Source organism: Bos mutus, chromosome 17 (genome assembly GCF_027580195.1).
Source record: "Bos mutus isolate GX-2022 chromosome 17, NWIPB_WYAK_1.1, whole genome shotgun sequence".
NCBI classification, from domain to species: domain Eukaryota; kingdom Metazoa; phylum Chordata; class Mammalia; order Artiodactyla; family Bovidae; genus Bos; species Bos mutus.
Window position 1 is genome coordinate 9,505,300 of NC_091633.1, and position 19,525 is coordinate 9,524,824.

Consider the following 19,525-nt stretch of genomic DNA (forward strand, 5'->3'; position numbering starts at 1 on the left):
GAAAGGGTAAGGGAAGAGGGACCCCCCGAGGCGACCGCCCCGCGTGGGGAGGGGGCGGCACCAAGCGGCGGGAGGCGGTGCAACCGCCAGAAGCCGAGCAAGCAACAGACGCCTCGAACCGAGGAACCGACGTCTCCGCGCATGGGCCCGGCGCGAGGGGCGGGGCGCGCGCGTCACGTGAGCGTGTTTTGGGCACGTGACCCGCGCAGGGCCAAGGCTCGCCCCCCCGCCCCCTCCTCGCCTCCCCTTGGCGGCTGTGAGCCGAGCGGCCTCGCCTCACCGCCTAGCGCCCCCCTCAGTCGCCGCCGCCTCCGCCTCCGCCCGCCGGCCATGTCCCCGGGCCGCCGCCGCCGCCGCACGAGCGCGGCGCCCCTGCGGCCCAGCGCGCAGTGAGCGCGGGGCCCTCTTGCCGTTCGCCCGCCCCGGGGCCCCCTTGTTCTCAGTGCCGCCGCCGCCGCCGCCATGTTGGGTTTAGAGCCGCAGCGGAGCCGCCGCCGCCGCCGCCGGTGAGGGAGGCCGAGAGCGGAGCCCGCCCCGCCCCGGGGCCCAGGGAGCGGGTCCGCCTCGGAGCCGGCCTCTCCCCGCCAGTCACTTTCCCGGCCCGCCCGCCCGCGGTGTGAGCGAGCGAGCGAGCGAGCGAGCGCCGGGCCGCGGCCGCGCCTTCCGCTCCCGGCCCGAGCGAGCCCGCCGCGCGTTTGTTCCCCTGCCGCCGGGCCCGGCCCGGCCCGAGCCTGCAGCAGAGCCCTCGAGAGTCAGCGCCATGGCGGAGCAGACCTACTCCTGGTGAGTGCGGGGCTCGGGGAGGCCGGGGCGCGGCGAGGGTGGGGGTCGGGACGCCGGCGGGGCCGGCCGGGGAGGAAGAGGAGGAACAGGTGCGCTTCGGGGGTGGAGGGGGGCTGGGGACCGCGGCATAGGGGTGCACGCCCCCCTCGCCCCCTGCCGGAGGGGGCGGCTGGCGCTCGCGGAAGGCGGTGAGCGGCCGGGGGCCCGGCGTCCGAGGAGTGGCTTGGAGGAGGCGGCGGCCGCGGCGGATGTCATCTGGTCATGGGCGGAGCAGGTGATGGAGAAAGGGGAGCTTGACCCCGAGGTGGGAAGCCCACGCGAGGGAAATGGATTCCCACGAGCACTCCGGAACCGACCCGAGGCGGGAGGCTGCTGGAAAAGAGGAATGGACACGGTGGAGAGGGGCGGGTCGGGGCAAAGGCGGGGTCCACCGGGCCGAGAGGCATCTTCTGGGAACAGGTGATACGTGGTCGAACTTGGAAGTTGTCAGGGAGGAGGAGCCACCTCCACTGGGGCTGCCCCTTACCCCTGGGATGGGGAGTGAAGGGAAGAGTTGGTGCGGTGGGCAGAGGCCCAGACGTGAGCAGAGGAAAGCCGCGGAAGGGGAGAGTCCAAGGAACCCTGGAGGCTACCCCCTGCTGAAGAGGTTGGAAAGGGAGCCTGTTTGGATAACTAGATTTTGGAGAGGAAGTCGCTGATGACAGTGGGGCCTGGCAGAAATCTTTGTGAGGGTTGGTACCCTGTTCTGTAGAATAGGACGTAGCCTGGTGCCCGGGGGCAAGTATAGGGATGAAGGAGCTACAAGTCGTGTCCATTGTAAAGAGACTTTTTAAAAGTTGTAAAATAGCTTGCTAAGGGCTGAGAAGCGTACTGTGTAGTTCATGGAGTGAGAACTATACCTGTCCTGAGAAGGGAGGGCTGAGCTTTGGGGCGAGGGGGATGCACCTCCCTTTAGCAGGCTGAGGTGGAATATATGCTGGAGGGGGTTGAAGGAGTGACGATAATATCCATGAGGAGTGGAGTGAAGAGGAAGCGAGAAATGGGATGATGGTAGGTGCAGAGATGGGAAATCTGGTTGCAATCTAGAGTGATTGTTCGAAGATCGTTTTCTCTTGGAAGCAAATGTGGTTTTTGATAGAACTGTAGGCTTTCCCTTCTTAGAAAAGAGCATAATAGAGTGGGAAGAGCTTGGCGTTTAGAGTTGGTTTGGACGTCGGGTTCACCTCTTAACTTGCTTTATAACTCGACAAGATAGTTCTCCATTCTTTTCCTCTTACCTACAAAATAGAATTATCTTTCTCATAAGCTGTAAGGAGTAAATGAATTAAGTTTACAAACTACAGGGTAAACTGTAAGGTGCTATACCTCACTACATTATAATTATCTTAGGGGAACAGCAAAGAAATGAGTAATACCTGAAAAGAATGGCTTTGGATGAAGGCTTTAACCCAGGGGATGATTTGTGGTGGATGGGGTTATGATAAGTGAGGAACGCATTATGTCTTCTCATAGGGAAAGAGGATTGGTGATTGAAGAAGATAATTCAAAAGAGAACTTCAGTTACGTACATACAAAAAAGAAAAAAAAGAAGATAACTTAGAGAAAGCAATGCTAAAGGAAGAATGAAAATCCTAATGAACAGTTGTGACAACATATGTATTTTTTAAAAGCTGTTTAAACTTCCTTGATGATTTTGAGCAACGGTGAATTATTTTGAGCAACGGTCAACTGCCTCTCCATAGCACGTGATTCGGAACACCGGGATTAGAATTCGCACTTTCTCGTGGACAGAGTAAGAAAGCAAGTGCAGATGCCCTTGCATGCCTCATCTTGAGCTTCTTAACACGCTGGCCCCGCTCAGTGTCCTGATGGCCGCCCTGCTGTCTGTAGCGCGCTGTAGAGGGGCTGTGGATGGCTCAGAGAGTAAGCGCAGCGGCTGAGAAGTGGGGATAGTGGGAGTGTTTTACTAGGTAGGCCACACTCTTGTGTGATGTTGGACGGCTCTGCTGGGGGGAGGCGGGGAGTGTTGTAAGGCGGAGGTGTTTTGTGAAGTTTGATACTCTGTAAGATTTATCCTCCTGAATACTTGCTTCAAGCTCAGGTCCCTGAATTTGCTTTAAGGTGAAGAAAGAAGCTCCTTGAAATCAGAACGCTTAGCTCCTCATCTTTAGCACGTTTTGAGATGGAGAAAGTTTTTACATTATCTTGAGAGAGAGAGTTCGGAAACCAGGCATCATCCTGAGAAAGGGGAGAGAGGATTGGGAAACGAGGCAGCTTTCTTCCTGACTAGTTCTTCCCAAGTCAGTCGGGGGGTGATATAAAGAGCCAACCATGTGGCATTTAACATATACACTCAGTTGATTCTCACAAGTACCTGAGGCAGGTGATCTTTCTCTGTTTTATAGAGGAGGAAACTTAGGCTCAGGAGCCCGAATGATTTGTCCAAGATACTTCACCTGTGATGCTTTTTTTTTAGGACATGAATTCTCCATCATTTTATTCATGTTCATTGAACTATTAAGTTCAATGAGAACTTAATAGTCAATGAGAACTTAACTGTTGAACATATTAAGTATGGAAAAGGTAATCTCAAAGTACATGCAAACCTCTTTGGATTGTCTTGTCATATTGGAATAACTTTGTCACTGTTCCGTTGGTTTGTGTAGACAATCAAGAGTTGATTTTTTTGAAAATAGTCTTGCGGTTTATTTGTATGTGGCCTTTAGGAAAGTCAGCCTTGTGGAGACTACTGTGGTATGGATTTGTCTGAAGATGGAGTCAGTGAAAAATGTAGGAACATTCGAAAATAGGTTCCTTTAGGGTTTTTGTGAGGCAGACATGTAAATTATAAGAAAAAATTGACCTTGAGTTGATGATTGTTGAAGCTCAGTGGTGAGTGCATTTATCCTGTGTACATTTTACATGTTGAAATTTTTCATGATAGGTTTTTTTTTTTTTTTCATAAAGCCCCTACACATATGTTCATGCTGTTCTCTGGTTTCTTGTGCCTGCTTTTTTTCTAACAGATTTGGTCAGTTCTGTTACCCAGCTGTGATACTTTTCTGACCACCCCTACTGAAAGTGAGCTCTTTGTTTTTGACACTTGTTCTGTCTGCCTTACTTCTTCTTTTCACGTGTGAATACCTAGTCTCCTCACTGGATGGTAAGCTTTTTGATCAGCAAGGTGTTTTCACCTGCTCCATTTCCGACCTGGGCAGGTTCACCCCTCCTTAGGTAGCTTGGTGGTCCCCCACTCCTGAGAGGTCACCATATTGATGCCAAACTTAGTGCAGACACCTGATCAGCATAGTACATAACAGCCCAGAATTCCCGGGCTCAAGCCATTCTCCAGCCTCAGCCTCCGAGTAGCTGGGACTACAGGTGCACGCCACCGAGCCCAGCTAAGCTTTTTGAAGGTCTGTTGTTTAGTTGCTAAGTCTTGTCTGATTGTCTGCGACCCCTTGGACTGTAGTCCGCCAGGCTCCTCTGGCTGTGGGATTTCCCAGGCAAGGATACTGGAGTGCATTGCTATGCCCTCTTCCAGGGGATCTTCCAGATCCAGGGATCTCCATTGGCAGGCGGATTCTCTACCACTGAGCCACCAGGGAAACCCAAGCTTTTTGAGGGTTAGGATGCAATTGCACTAACTTTTGTCCTCCTCTAGCGCCCAGCACTTTGTCTTGCCTATAGCTCGTGCTTAGTAATTACTGAATGATTGAATATATAGGTTTTCAAAGGGTAGTTCATCCTTTGTTGAAAGGATAAGTGTCGGGGCAGATCCAGAACCTTTATACCAGGGTGTTTATAGGTGTTGTCCCTGAGAGAGCTTGAATTTGGATCTCAGTACTGCCACTTCCTTCCTGGGCTGAATGTCATAAAGTATCTACCTCGCTGCTCAGTTTTCCACCTTCCCTTTATCATGCAGCCAAGCCTCAGATCGTTTTTAAAATCAAAACCCAGAAAATAATCCTCTCCTGTGCACAGGTTTCCCGACTACATTCTAGAGAGAGTAGAATACATTTTCTTAATATCAGTTCAAGCCTAAACTTACATTAATCTAGCTTCCTCAACCAAAATACCAAACAGGTTATTTTGTTAATGTCACCAGTATCCTATTAACTGCCAACTTCAATAAAAATTTTTTCACACTGAAAAAAGAAAAAAATGTAAGGGGAAGCTGCAGACAGCTGAATGTTTGTGAACTTATAGTTGCAGAAGAAAGCTTCTGGTAACTTAGTTCCCTGGTGTTTCAGTGCTGTCAGAGTGAGGGTACCGTCCCTTAATAGTTTTAAATAAAAACGATTGACAGAAGTTAAAATAATTGGTAGTAACACCACAGTCTTTATCACGATCAACCGCAAGTTTCTCCTTGTCTCGTTTTTATTCATAAACACTGAGGAAATAAAATAATGCATGTGAAAACACACATTGAAGGTGCAAACTAGAGTTTCGTTAATTTGAGAAAAACACCTTGCTAATCTATATATATGAGCAGTTGTTTTAGCGTAAGGTGGGTGAGAAACATCCTTCTCTCTTGATGGAGTCACTGCAGTGCTTGTGTATAATTGCTCTTGGTAAAAATTACTTACGTTAGGGTTCATTTTGATGTAAGCAAGGGTTGGGGGGAGGAAGTGAGCCCATGTGAACCTCATTCAGATGAATTTGTTATTGAAGAATTGATAGTATATCATAATTTGTTGTGTTTTCTGTGTGCTGCGGCTTTAGAAGCATTGATCGATAAGGAAACCAAGGCTCAAGGGTATAAGTAACTTGCCCAAGTATATAAATGGAAAAATGGTTCTAAGTCTAGACTATTGGACACCAAAATTCTAACATTGACTGTGTGCTGCTTTGTCCGTAGTCACTACCCTCAGCCAACCCTCTTCTGCTTGAATCTCTTTTTAGTCTCCGCACTGGTTCCCTCCGTTCTCTGCACAATCACCATCCATTCTCCTGAGTGGTCTTCTGACAGCCTGATTCAGATCACCTCAGTCCTCTGTTCAAAACTCTTCAATGGCTTTTGGCCACATTAGAATAGAATCCAAATTCCTTAATGGGGCTCCTCACATTTTGTGTGTTTTTGAAGGATGTCAGTAAACCACAAGTTACACAGATGAAAGTCTTTCTCTTTTGGTGCTCTGTCCAGTGCCTGGCATACAATAGGTGGTTTGGCAAATATTAATATTTACCGAACCAATGAATGTGCATACCTCCCCCTGGGCTGCCTGTCTGAAGATCTGCTCTGAGGACTGCATTATATTGGGGTGATATGTTGTTGTGATAAAGGACATCGTTATGTCAGATGCTTATGAATAATGCTAAAACTGGAGAGTGAAAAACAAGGTGGATCTCTGGAGCAAATGGGAGTTACATCTGTTTTTGGATTTCTGTTATGTATCACTGTATCTGTTGTGATCATATCTGATTGTGCATTGTGATCATTGCATCTGCTGAAAGTTTTTCAGAGAGAAACTATTTACTTGAAGATGTGTGAGCAGCATTGTAGACTTTAGATTTGCTTTTATTTTTAAAACATATTTTGCCTATAGTTACAGTGCTGTAGTAGTAATGTTTTGGTGATACATGATTCAAGCTAAAATTAGCCGAAGCTAAGACTATGAATTTGTATTGAAATAATTTTCCTCAGTGTTTCTTATAAAGCCTTGGGGAGGGGGAGAGCTGAAGAGTTGGTAACCATGTCAGCCTGTAATTTATCAAGTAGTACTATGAATTAAAATGCCTATTGTTCAAGCATTTCTCAAAATACATTTCAGTAATCATTTATTTTAGAGATATAAATGCCACTGCATCGAGGTATTACGTAGTTCTCTATAATTGTATTTTACTTTAACATTAGTAACTTAGTTTTCATCATTCTTACCTGTTTCATTAAGCCATCCTGTGCAAAATCAAGGATGTCCTGAGAGCGTCTCATGAGGTACTGTTTTAGTTGGCTATGTTTAGCACCTGAAACTTTTATGTGATTGCTGTCCCTGACAGTAGAGCCATAAGTATAATTTGATTTTTCAGAATTCTGTATTTTCTGGAGTTTAACGATTCCTTCTTAGGATTTAAAGGAAAGTAGTGATTTTATTTGTTGTATGTATAAATCAAGAAACGTTAGCAACTTTGAGTTTCTATGGGTTATTTCCTAATCCTCACTTAAAGAATTAGAGGCAGAGTGCGCATCTTCTGGAATTTTTAACCCCTTGGGTATCTAGAGGAGCTCCAGGTGATCAAATTCAATTTTACAGGGAAAATCTACAGTTAGTTCCCATGATGCTCACAATGAATTACCTCTCAGATTTTGTTAATAGGTCTCATTAGAGCCGAAGCTTAAAATAAAGCAGATGCACTCATTTGCCATGATAAGACTAGATTGAGCTCCTCTGAAAAAGGTAGGTTTTTAAATACTTTTAAGGCATTAGTCTGATGAATATGCATTAGTCTAATAGAGACCTAATAGAAAATCCTATTTCTTGGTTTGTTCAGTTTACTCTATCTTGGAAAGAAAACTTGATAATCTCTGTTTTGGAGTTCCAGGTTTGGTATGATGAAGAACTGCTAAAGGATTTTTTTGAAAGGCACTAAAGTAGAGGTGTGTCTTGATTGTTTTTTACATGTTTGTAAATTATACTGAATATAAGTGATTACTCATTAAATTTTATTTGAAACCCTAAGATAGGGTCTAATTCTGTTCTGTTTTTTTTAAATTGATAAATCTTTAGTTGGAGGGTGATTTTCATCTCTGATTCAGTTCAGTTCAGTTGCTCAGTTATGTCTGACTCTTTGTGACCCCATGAACTGCAGCACACCAGGCCTCCCTGTCCATCACCAATTCCCAGAGTTAACTCAAACATGTCCATTGAGTCGGTGATGCCATCCAACCATCTCATCCTCTGTCATCCCTTTCTCCACCTGCCTTCAATCTTTCCTAGCATCAGGGTCTTTTCAAATGAGTCAGTTCTTAGCATCAGGTGGCCAAAGTATTGGGAGTTTCAGCTTCAACATCAGTCCTTCCAATGAACATTCAGGACTGATTTCCTTTAGGATGAACTGGTTGGATCTCCTTGCAGTCCGCGGGACTCTCAAGAGTCTTCCAACACCACAGTTCAAAAGCATCAATTCTTCTGTGCTCAGCTTTCTTTATAGTCCAACTCTCACATCCATACATGACTACTGGAGAAACCATAGCCTTGACTAGACGGACCTTTGTTGGCAAAGTAATGTCTCTGCTTCTTAATAAGCTGTCTAGGTTGGTCATTGGAGAAGGCAATGGCACCCCACTTCAGTACTCTTGCCTGGAAAATCCCATGGACGTGGGAGCCTGGTGGGCTGCCGTCTATCGCGTCACACGGAGTCGGACTCGACTGAGCACCTTCACTTTCATGCGTTGGAGAAGGAAATGGCAACCCACTCCAGTGTTCTTGCCTGGAGAATCCCAGGGACGGGGGAGCCTGGTGGGCTGTCGTCTATGGGGTCGCACAGAGTCGGACACGACTGAAGCGACTTAGCAGCAGCAGCAGGTTGGTCATAACTTCCCTTCCAAGAAGTCTTTTAATTTCATGGCTGCAGTCACCATCTGCAGTGATTTTGGAGCCCCCCAAAATAAAGTCTGCCACTGTTCCCATCTAGTTGCCGTGAAGTGATGGGACTGGATGCCGTGATCTTAGTTTTTTGAATGTTGAGCTTTAAGCCAACTTTTTCACTCTTCTCTTTCACTTTCATCTCTGATTAACTGGTTCAGTCCCTGGGTCAGGAAGATTCCTTGGAGGGAGGGCATGGCAACCCATTCTAGTATTCTTGCCTGGAGAATGTATGGACTGAGGAGCCAGGCAGGCTACAAATACAGTCCATAGGGTCGCATAGAGTCAGAGATGACTGAAGTGACTTGGATCAGCACACATGCACAGTCTTGTGTTAGTCCCAGGGTTGAATTTTGTACAGTGGTTATTAATGCCTGTCCTACTCCACAGGGTTATTGCCAGTATTCAGTGAGATAATACATGTGAAAAGGCTTTGAGAATTGCTGCATGCAATATAAAAGCAAGTTATTTGTTCTCTACGTTTATAGACCCAAATTGGCTCTAGGTAGAGTTCCTCACTGCAGAAAAGATTTTTTTTTTCTAAAAACCTTAAAAAAAACCAAAAAACCATGTTTTAAAATTGAAGTATAGTTGATTTACAACGTTATTGGTTTCAGCTGTACAACATAGTGATTTAATGATTTAATATTTGTATAGATTATACTCCATGTAAAGTTGTTATAAAATATTGGCTGTATTCCTTGTGCTGTACTATATATCCTTGTAGGTTATTTGTTTTATGCATTGGGCTTGTCCTTCTTCATCCCCTATCCCTTTCTTGTCCCTCCCCACAGGAAAAGATTTTTCTTGTTTCACAATTTAACCAACATTGAAACTTTGAGATGTTTATTCTGGTGAGAATTCTGTGGAGATGTTTGAATAATGCTGCATAAAAAGAACTAGAAATGTTAGTTTGTAAGTTGTCATTGATTTCAGTTGTTGCCTTTGAAATGTGTTATAAGTGAAACGCTAGCTCGTTAGTTTCTGACTCTTTGAGACACCATGGACCGTAACCCTGCCAGGCTCCTCTGTCCATGGAATTCTTCAGGCAAGAATACTGGAGTGGGTTGCCGTTTCCTTCTCCAAGGGATCTTCCCAACCCAGGGATTGAACCCAGATCTGCATTGCAGGCGGACTCTTTACCATCTAAGCCACAAGGGAGGTCTTGGTGTTACAAGGTCATCTTTTAGTAACAAGTTTCACAGTCCACTGCTACTTAACCAGAAAACAAGAAAAACTGTGACTTGAGTTTAAAGTTAAATTTTTTTGTAAGTTTAGTTTATTTTGATCTTTTTTTTTTTTTTTCAGTGTTACAGCTCTATTTTATTTAGAAGATAGCAGGAGAGAGAGAGAGACAGACAGACAGAGACAGACAGACAGACAGAGAGAGAGAGAGCCCACGCACGCGGGAGAGAGAGTCAGTCTATTTTGATCTTTTGAAGGTAGTTTTCTTCATAATCGTGGATAATCCTCTTCTTTGCCTATTTTTTTGTTTTTGTTTGAAGTGCACAGGAAATTTTTCTACCTTAAAGTGCCTGAGGAGGGTCTGTGAGTGGTGGGTTATCTGTTTTCCTCACTCTTCAAGTCTGCCAGGCACACCCACTTCCCTCTGAAGGCCTCAGGCTTCGGCTTCACTCTTGACCTAAATAGGACATGTGTAGCCAAGTTTTGTTAATTGTTTCTTCAACCTGGTTATACACATTTGACCTAAGTATAGTGCATGACTTTTTGTTTCCTTATCTTAATTTTTGCCCAGAATAGTCTGGCTTGGCTTTCCAAACTTGACTAAATCTTCAGGCCTTGCCTGACAGTCTTAACTTTTAAACCTTTGACTGTATGCTCTGGTTTTGTAAATGCCCAGAAATTTACATTCATTTCTCAGAAGTGCTTGCAAAAATACTCCTGTTAGAAGTAAAAGCTAGTTTTAGAGAATGAATTCTCTTACCTATGCCATTGAGTAGAACAAGCACTAATATCTTAAAAATATTAAGGTTTAATACCTTAAAAACATTTTCAAGTCTGACTTCATAGGGCTCAGTTGAGTCTTACTACAGGAATACTTCCTGGGACCACAGGTGGGAGAGCTGAAGGGAGAGTACAGAGAGGAAGAATGAAAGACTCGAGTTGAGCCCTGGGATACTCAGTTGAGAAATGGAGGAAAGAGGAGTAGCCAAGGGATGCTTCATCAGAGTTAGAATAATTAGCAAAGTGTGATGGTGACAAAAGAAAAGGCTCAGAGAACCTTTAGGGGCAGTAGTGTAAAAAGCTTCCAGGTGAGCAGTTTCAAATCCTGAAAGATGATGCTGTGAAAGTGCTGCACTCAATATGCCAGCAAATTTGGAAAACTCAGCAGTGGCCACAGGACTGGAAAAGGTCAGTTTTCATTCCAATCCCAAACAAAAGCAATGCCAAAGAATGCTCAAACTACCGCACAATTGCACTCATTTCACATGCTAGTAAAGTAATGCTTAAAATTCTCCAAGCCAGGCTTCAGCAATATGTGAACCGTGAACTTCCTGATGTTCAAGCTGGTTTTAGAAAAGGCAGAGGAACCAGAGATCAAATTGCCAACATCTGCTGAATCATGGAAAAAGCAAGAGAGTTCCAGAAAAACATCTATTTCTGCTTTATTGACTATGCCAAAGCCTTTGACTGTGTGGATCACAATAAACCGTGGAAAATTCTGAAAGAGATGGGAATACCAGACCACCTGATCTGCCTCTTGAGAAATTTGTATGCAGGTCAGGAAGCAACAGTTAGAACTGAACATGGAACAACAGACTGTTTCCAAATAGGAAAAGGAGTACATCAAGGCTGTATATTGTCACCCTGCTTATTTAACTTCTATGCAGAGTAAATCATGAGAAACGCTGGACTAGAAGAAACACAAACTGGAATCAAGGTTGCCGGGAGAAATATCAATAACCTCAGATATGCAGATGACACCACCCTTATGGCAGAAAGTGAAGAGGAACTATAAAAAGCCTCTTGATGAAGGTGAAAGTCAAGAGTGAAAAAGTTGGCTTAAAGCTCAACATTCAGAAAACGAAGATCATGGCATCCGGTCCCATCACTTCATGGGAAATAGATGGAGAAACGGTGGAAACAGTATCAGACTTTATTTTTCTGGGCTCCAAAATCACTGCAGATGGTGACTGCAGCCATGAAATTAAAAGACGCTCACTCCTTGGAAGGAAAGTTATGACCAACCTAGATAGCATATTCAAAAGCAGAGACATTACTTTGCCAACAAAGGTCTGTCTAGTCAAGGCTATGGTTTTTCCAGTGGTCACGTATGGATGTGAGAGTTGGACTGTGAAGAAGGCTGAGTGCCGAAGAATTGATGCCTTTGAACTGTGGTGTTGGAGAAGACTCTTGAGAGTCCCTTGGACTGCAAGGAGATCCAACCAGTCCATTCTGAAGGAGATCAGCCCTGGGATTTCTTTGGAAGGAATGATGCTGAAGCTGAAACTCCAGTACTTTGGCCACCTCATGTGAAGAGTTGACTCATTGGAAAAGACTGATGCTGGGAGGGATTGGGGGCAGGAGGAGAAGGGGACGACAGAGGATGAGATGGCTGGATGGCATCACTGACTCGATGGACATGGGTCTGAGTGAACTCCGGGAGTTGGTGATGGACAGGGAAGCCTGGCATGCTGCAGTTCATGGGGTTGCAAAGAGTCGGACACGACTGAGCGACTGATCTGATCTGAGTGTAAAAAGCTTCAGGATTCAAAGAGAATGAAGAAAAAACGGGCTATGGAATTTGCAAAGGACGTCATTCCTGAAAGTGCACTAATAAAGATCAGAGTAGAGGGAGTGAAAACCAAATTAGGGGTGGATAATGAAGAAATAAAGGCATCCTTTGGGTACTGGCCATTTGTTTGAGAGATGAGATGTGAAAGACACAAGGAAGGATGGTTGATAGAGACAGCAGAGTCATTAGGGTCTTTTGTTTTTATTTTATGTAAGGGAGAGAATTGTGTATTTGAAGCCAAGGAGGAGAAATTGATCTTGAAAAAATTTTTTTTTTTTTTTTTACTGTAGTTTAGAGTTTTTTTTTTAACTCATGGATTTCAGTTAGGAGTTGTGCAGAGGACTCAGTGGAGAATGAATGCTGTGTAATGTACATACAGTCTTTGTTTCTTTTGATCTTTACTTGTCAGTTGTTTGGACTGTATTGCATTTGAATTCTTAGGGTTTTTTTTAATTGCCTACAGAGTAAAATCCAGTCTTCGGTCTGATTGTCAAAATAACCTGGCTTTTTAACCCTACTGTCCTATATCTTCTTTAAAAATTTGTTGTTTCTGCCAGGCTGGATTACTCACTGTTCCCTTTTTCTTTAAGCTGGCTGGTATACCTGGTTAGCCTTTCTCTGTCTTTCAAGGTCCAGCTGAAATGCTGTCCTCTTTACAGCCTTCTGATTGGCCCAGGAGAAATATTTTTCTGATGCCTGTACTTCTTTATCTGATCTTGTCAGATGGCTTTTACGATTTTCTGACCTTGTATTGAATGTATTTATGTGGCTCTCTTCCCACCTTGGCAGTGAACTCTGGAAAGGTAGGATCAGAGTCATTAATTTCGCGGTTTAAGGATCTGTAATACATAATAGATGATCAGGTTTTTTTTATTTTCCTCCAAAGAATGATTCCTTTAGCGGTGAAGTTTGTCAGGTGCAGGATTTTAGAATAGAATGTGTCCTTAAAAATAAAATGACAGAGCACACAGAAGAGAGAAAGTGATACTTGCCTGATGTCTCATTACTCTGAAGAAAATACAAGAGTAGAATTGTTACTGTGAAGTTGGGTCACCTGTTGTGGCCAGATGTACCTGACTTCCTAATATCCATTCAGCACGTAGAGAATGAAAGTGGCTCAGCCTGGGAACTGAACTCCTAAGGGAGACATTTACAAAGGACCACAGGCCCTTTAGAGTAGTCATCTTCGTTTATCTCCAGTCCTCAACGCCTGCACACTGACTGCTAACTATTTGTTTATAATTCTCCCAAATCAGCACTTGTTAAATATGTGACATATAGGACATGTATGACACTTATACAAGTAGAGGAGCTCTGGTATTTTGTTTTTGCAGTTAGCGAAACAGTTTTGGGGAAATTTTTTTCAAATGAAGATAGTTTGCAGGAAACTTCCTTTGAGAGCTCAAAGCTATATGGAAACTACTTTCTGAACAATTTAACATTTTCTCTCTCGTTACTATTTCAGAAATTAATATTTTTTGTGTTTAAGCTTCTGTTTTAAAAGTTAATGTTTTTAAAAATAGAAACTTACATTTCATCTTTTTCCTATTTCTAAAAGACTATTAACTTTTTTTGTTGTTTAATAATTCTTCAGAATGGCAATTAGAGTTGTAATTTTAATTTTTAAAATTTATTGGAGTATTGTTGATTTAAAATTTTGTGTTTCTGCTGTACAGCAGAGTGAATCAGTTATACATATATCCACTCTTTTGGGGGATTCTTTTCCCATATAGGTCATTACAGAGTTTTGAGAAGTTCCCTGTGCTATACAGTAGATCCTTATTGGTTATCTATTTTATATAAAATAGTGTGTCAATCCCAGTCTCCTAATTTATCCCCTCCGCCCTGATAGCCGTAAGTTTTCTATTTCTGTGACTAATTTTGTTTTGTAAATAAGTTCATTTGTACCATTTTTTTAGATTCCTTATATAATCGATATCATATGATATTTGTCAGAAAGGGCAATTTTAAAAAATCTCCTGAATTGGTGTGTGCATGTTTTAAATTTCATAGATAACAGTAGTGAGTCAATCTTAGGTCAGAATTAATTAACCTAGTCGTATGGAATAGGCATAAACCTGAAGCTGGGGAACTAGGAGCTTGTTTTTGAACCTTTGCCTTCTGTGCAATGGTGAAAAATAACCTGCGGGCCTAAGGATGATGTATTAGCTTGGCTAGCAAGTTCTGGCTTTCGTGAATAGCAGAAGTTCTAAAAGCTGAACTACAGGTTATCACGAACTTAGAAAGGAATTACAGGTAGAGAAGTTCATAGCAGTGGACAGCAGTGAATAACAGACATGATTGGACAGTGGAAGCAAAGGCAAAGGCTAGAGACTCAGGAAGCTTCCAGTAGTGAGACCAGATGGTCCAGTGCCTGCTACTAGAGGATAGGAAACTAAACCAGAGTCATTGTATACAAAGGTACACAAGGCTTCATGGAGCTCTGGAAATTCAGCTCTGTGCCTCAGTTTAGCCTTAAGTTTATAATGAGTCCGCATCTTTCATCCTGTCCCATAGCTGTTGAAAGCATCTGGTTTGAGCGTCACAGCCAGAAACCTTGAAGACATTCTTGATTTTCATCAAGCATGTCAGTAAGTCCTGATGATGGAGACATCTTTGTGCATGCGTGCCAAGTTGCTTCAGTCATGTCTGACTCTTTGCGACTCCATGGACTGTATCCCACCAGACTCCTCTGTCCATGGGATTTTCCAGGCAAGAATACTGGAGTGAGTTGCGATGCCCTCCTCCAGGGGATCTTCCCAACCCAGGAATCAAACCCTCGTCTCTCAGGTCTCCTGCATTGGCAAGTGGGTTCTTTACCGATAGTGCCACCTGGGAAGCCCTTTATAATTATATATTACATGTATATAATTTTAAACATTTGCCTCCTCTTCATTATCTTTGCTCCTGGATGACCCTTCGTGCTCTCTTAGAACACTTCATTGCCTCTTTCAGCTGTTGTTTGTTTCCTTGTTTATATCCCTGTAAAGTTTTGAGGATGTGGGTTATACTTTGTTCATATGTTTATCCCTAGTGGTTTAGTACATAGTTTATTTAAATTAGTATTATTCCATCTTTCATTTTTTTAAAATAAAAATCCTAAAATAATAAAATTAGTAAGATGAAAGAGTGTATAATATCTTAAGTTCTCAACCTTTAGTTTAAGAGGTTAAAGGGACAAGCATTAAAATTTGAGATGCATAGATCCTTCTCTTAAGCTGAGTAAATTAAACTATTTTTATTCACGGTGTTAAGCTGGACCTACCTTGATAATCACTTTCTTTCATGGAACTTCTTCAAAATACAGTGGGAGAATTGGTTACTGTGTTAGTTTAATATCACCACCATAATACCGCATACCAAAGTGCCCCAGAACTCAGTGCTTAAAATAGCCATCGATCTGCACGTTGACTTGGGCAACTTTGCCCTTGGCTTCAGATCTGTCAGTCAGCCGGGTGACTCTGCTCCGTGTGTGTTCAGTTCGGAGCTCAGGCTGCATGGGCAGCAGCTGCCCAAGGGAAGTTCTCATGACGGTGGCAGAAGCTCAGCAGGGCACATGGAAACGTGCAAGACTTCTTGACGTTCAGGAGTGGCACACTGCCATCTGTCCTTCATTCTTTCAGCCAGAACAAGTCATGTGGTGGAACCCAGAGACAAGGAGCCACAAAACTCAATCTTGACTGTTTGGTGGGAGGAGCTGCAAAATCACAGGGCTGAGGAGTAGATTTGGGAAGGAGTGAGGCATTTGGGCCGGTAATGGCAGTCGGTCATAATTGAAATTTTCTCTTTCTTTTCGTATGGCTAGCTATCATTTGTTCTCTCTATTCTAAAATGAAGCATTTCATATAGGTCCCTTTCTGGAGCATTATGGTTTTCATTCTAATGTTTTATATTTTATAATGGGTTTATTGAGATAAAATTCACGTACTATTGTTGTTCAGTCAGTAAATCGTGCCTGCAGCACACCAGGCTTCCCTGTTCTTCACCATCTCCCGGAGCTTGCTCAAACTCATGTCCATTGAGTCGCTGATGCCATCCAACCATCTCATCCTCTGTCACCATCTTCTCCTCCTGCCCCCAATCTTTCCCAGCATCAGGGTCTTTTCCAAAGAGTCAGTTCTTCACATCAGGTGGCCAAAATATTGGAGCTTCAGTATCAGTTCTTCCAACGAATACTCAGGGTTGATTTCCTTTAGGATTGACTGGTTTACTCGTCTTGCTATCCAAGGGATTCTGAAGAGTCTTCTCCAGCGCCACAATCAAGAAGGCATCAGTTCTTCGGTGCTCAGCCTTCTTTATGGTCCAACTCTCTCATCCATAACATGACTACTGGAAAAACCATAGCTTTGACTATACAGACTTTTGCTTTCAAAGTGATGTCTCTACTTTTTAATACAGTGTCTAGGTTTGTCATAGCTTTTCTTCCAAGGAGCAGGTGTCTTTTAATTTCATGGCTGCAGTCACATACTATGCTATACAATTCATTAGTTTAACGTGTACAACCCAGTGGTTTTTCGTACATTCACAGAGTTGTGCAACCATGATTACAATCAATTTTAGAGCGTTTTTTTCACCCCCAAAGAGACTCTGTACCTGTTAGCAACTCCTTCCTTCCCTTTTCCCCAGCCCTGGCAGCCTCTGACATGCTTTTGGTTTCTGTGGACTTGTCTATTTCATATAATTATGGAATAATAAAATAATGTCTTCTGACTAATTTTGCTTAGCGTAATGTCTTCAGAGTCCATTATGTTGTAGCGTGTGTTAGTGCTTCATTCTTTTTTATTGCCAAATAGCATTCAGTTGTATGTATATGCCACATTCTGTTTATACACATTATAATTGTTTGGGTTGTTTTCACCTTTTGGCTATTATGTACAATAATGTTGTTGTGAAGACACATGTTTCCGTTTCTCTTGGGTAGAATCCTAGGAGTGGAATTGCTGGCTCTTAGGGTTTGGGGGTTTTAACGTTTTGAGGAACTGCTAAACAGTTTTCCAAAATGGCTGCACCATTTTTTATTCCCTTTGCAGTGTATGTGGGTTCTGATCTCCACAATCCTCACCAGTTCTTGTCATTGTCCGTCTTTTTTTTTTTTTCAGTATTTATTTATTTGGCTGCATCAGGTCTCAGCTGTGGCATGTGGAATGTTTGTTGCATCATGCAGGAACTTTTGTTGTGGCTCTTGGGCTTAGTTAGCCTGTGTCCTGTGGGATCTTAGTTCCCTGGCCAGAGGTGAACCTGAGTCTTCTGCATAACAAGGTGGATTCTTGAGCACTGGACCACCAGGGAGGTCCCTCACTGTCCATCTTTAATTACAGACATCCTAGTGGGTGTGAAGTGGTTTTGTGTAATTTATGTTTAAGGATTTATAGAAGAGGAAGGAAATGGTGGTTTTAGAATGTTACATCTGTTTGTTCTTAACAGTTTAGTACCAAAATTGAACCTTAGTTTTAGTCACCTAAAAATCTAGCATTGAGGGGAAAAAAAAACCATCTTTTGACTCACAGGTTTTTCTTCCCACTCCTTGTTTCTTTTACATGCTAGAATCATTTAGGAAGAAAGTAGCCTCAGGTGATTGTTAAACTAGTGACCTACCTCTGGGTTTGTGAGGGACCAGATTACTCTGGCAACCGGCTGCATTGTCAGTAGTCCTGGGACTGGTTTAATGACTGAAGTTGTTGTTGTTTGTATGGGTGGGGGTGAGGCTCCAGATCTCTTTTTGCCAGGAAAGTAATCATTGGAGGAGTTAGTTGTAAAATTCTAGGGCAGCACTGTCCAGTAGAAATATGAGGAACATATATGATTTAAACTTCAGTTGTAGCCACATTAAAAAGTAACAATCAATAGATGAAATTAACTTTAATAATATCATTTATTTATTTAATATTGTATATATCAATATATAGGACTTCCCAGGTGGCTTCAGTGTTAAAGAACCTGCCTGCCAATGAAGGAGAAGTAAGAGATGCAGGTTTGATCCCGGGGTCGAAAATTTGCTGTGGAGAAGGAAATGGCACTCCACTGCAGTATTTTTGCCTGAAAAATCCCATGGACTGAGGAGCCTGGTGGGCTACAGTCCATACATGGTTGCAGAGTCAGACATGACTAAAGCAATTTAGCACGCATAACAATATATGGTTCCTCCCTGTAGCTCAGATAATAAAGAATCTGCCTGCAATGTGGGAGACCTGAGTTCAGTCCCTGGGTTGGGAAGATCCCCTGGAGAAGGGAATGGCAACCCACTCCAGTATTCTTGCCTGGAGAATTCTATGGACAGAGGAGCCTGCTGGGCTACAGTCCATGGGATCATAGAGAGTCAGACAGGACTGAGCGACCAACACTTACTTACTTATAAATATATCAAAAGTATTTATCGAATCATTTATTGTATGTAACCAGTACAAAATTATTAGCAAGATACTTTATATTTTTAGTACAAGGTCTTTTCAATTCAGACTAGCCCCATTTCAAGAGCTCAGTAGCTACACGTGGTTAGCAGCTACCATACTGTACAACACAGTCCTGAAGGTCTAAGAGCTTTGATCTAGATTTTCTGCTCACGTGTATGATGATTGTGTATCTCTGGAGAAACAGATGAGTGCTGATCAGCCTGTATTTCTGGTTCTTAAATTTTAGTTGTTACATAAAATTTCTAACAACACATTTCAGTTTAAATTTATGTTATTTTATGCCTGACTTTTTTTGTTGTTCTATTTTAATGGGGAAGACAGTCTTTAAAGGGGTACAGAGAAGCAAACTCCTTACAGGTCAATTTTTTTATTGTGAGTAAAGATTAGCAAGAGGAAAAAACAGTTTGTCTCCTTCATTAAGGGTGTTTGAGTTTCCATTGTTCTTAGCAAATGAAAGAAATCTGTTAGATCTGCTATTGTTTGGTCCTGATTATAATTGTTCTGTATGTTTAGGGTCTGCTTTGGCCTGTTCTTTATCACTTACGCACTACTTGTACTGTTTGACCGAATAACTCACTTGGTTAGACATTAAAAGTTGTAGGTTTGATCTCTATAATTAATTAATGACTTTATGCCTGCTGGGACTCTCTCTCCTATGAGTTTGCAGTGTTGTTAGAGACTGTTTGGCATTTGCTGGGTCAAATGCCAGCAAATGTGATTAAGACAGCTTTGAGAGAAAGGAGGTGTCAAGAGTAGGTTGTGTGTCCCAATCACTTGATTACTAGGACTAAATTTGGTCAAGTGTCTTAATATTTGAGTGTCTTTACTCATAGTGTACATTTTCTGATTTGCCTCAGTCCCTAGCACTTTCTGTTCCTGTACACTGAGTCTCTACATCACTGGTTTGTGTTATTTATTTAGCCCTGAAGGCAGGTTGTGGCCTCCTGGTGTCTGATCAATTCATTGCCTCAAGGATGGGTTAAGGGGAC

General features: G+C 42.9%; 1 protein-coding gene across 2 annotated transcripts in view; it reads left to right on the top strand.

The window, feature by feature from the left end:
• The first annotated feature begins 228 nt into the window (after positions 1 to 228).
• Positions 229 to 19,525, top strand: part of SPPL3 (signal peptide peptidase like 3) — a 96,642-nt gene continuing 77,345 nt past the window's right edge. Inside the window, exons 1-2 of one of the 2 annotated variants that reach the window (XM_070386011.1) lie at positions 231 to 783; positions 2,296 to 2,575. Coding sequence is in view for 1 of the 2 variants with exons in the window: in XM_070386009.1 (XP_070242110.1) it covers positions 761 to 783 (23 nt within the window). In the remaining variant the exon portion in view is untranslated. Of the gene's footprint in view, positions 784 to 2,295; positions 2,576 to 19,525 lie in introns of both variants that reach the window. The other variant, XM_070386009.1, reaches the window with a different exon arrangement.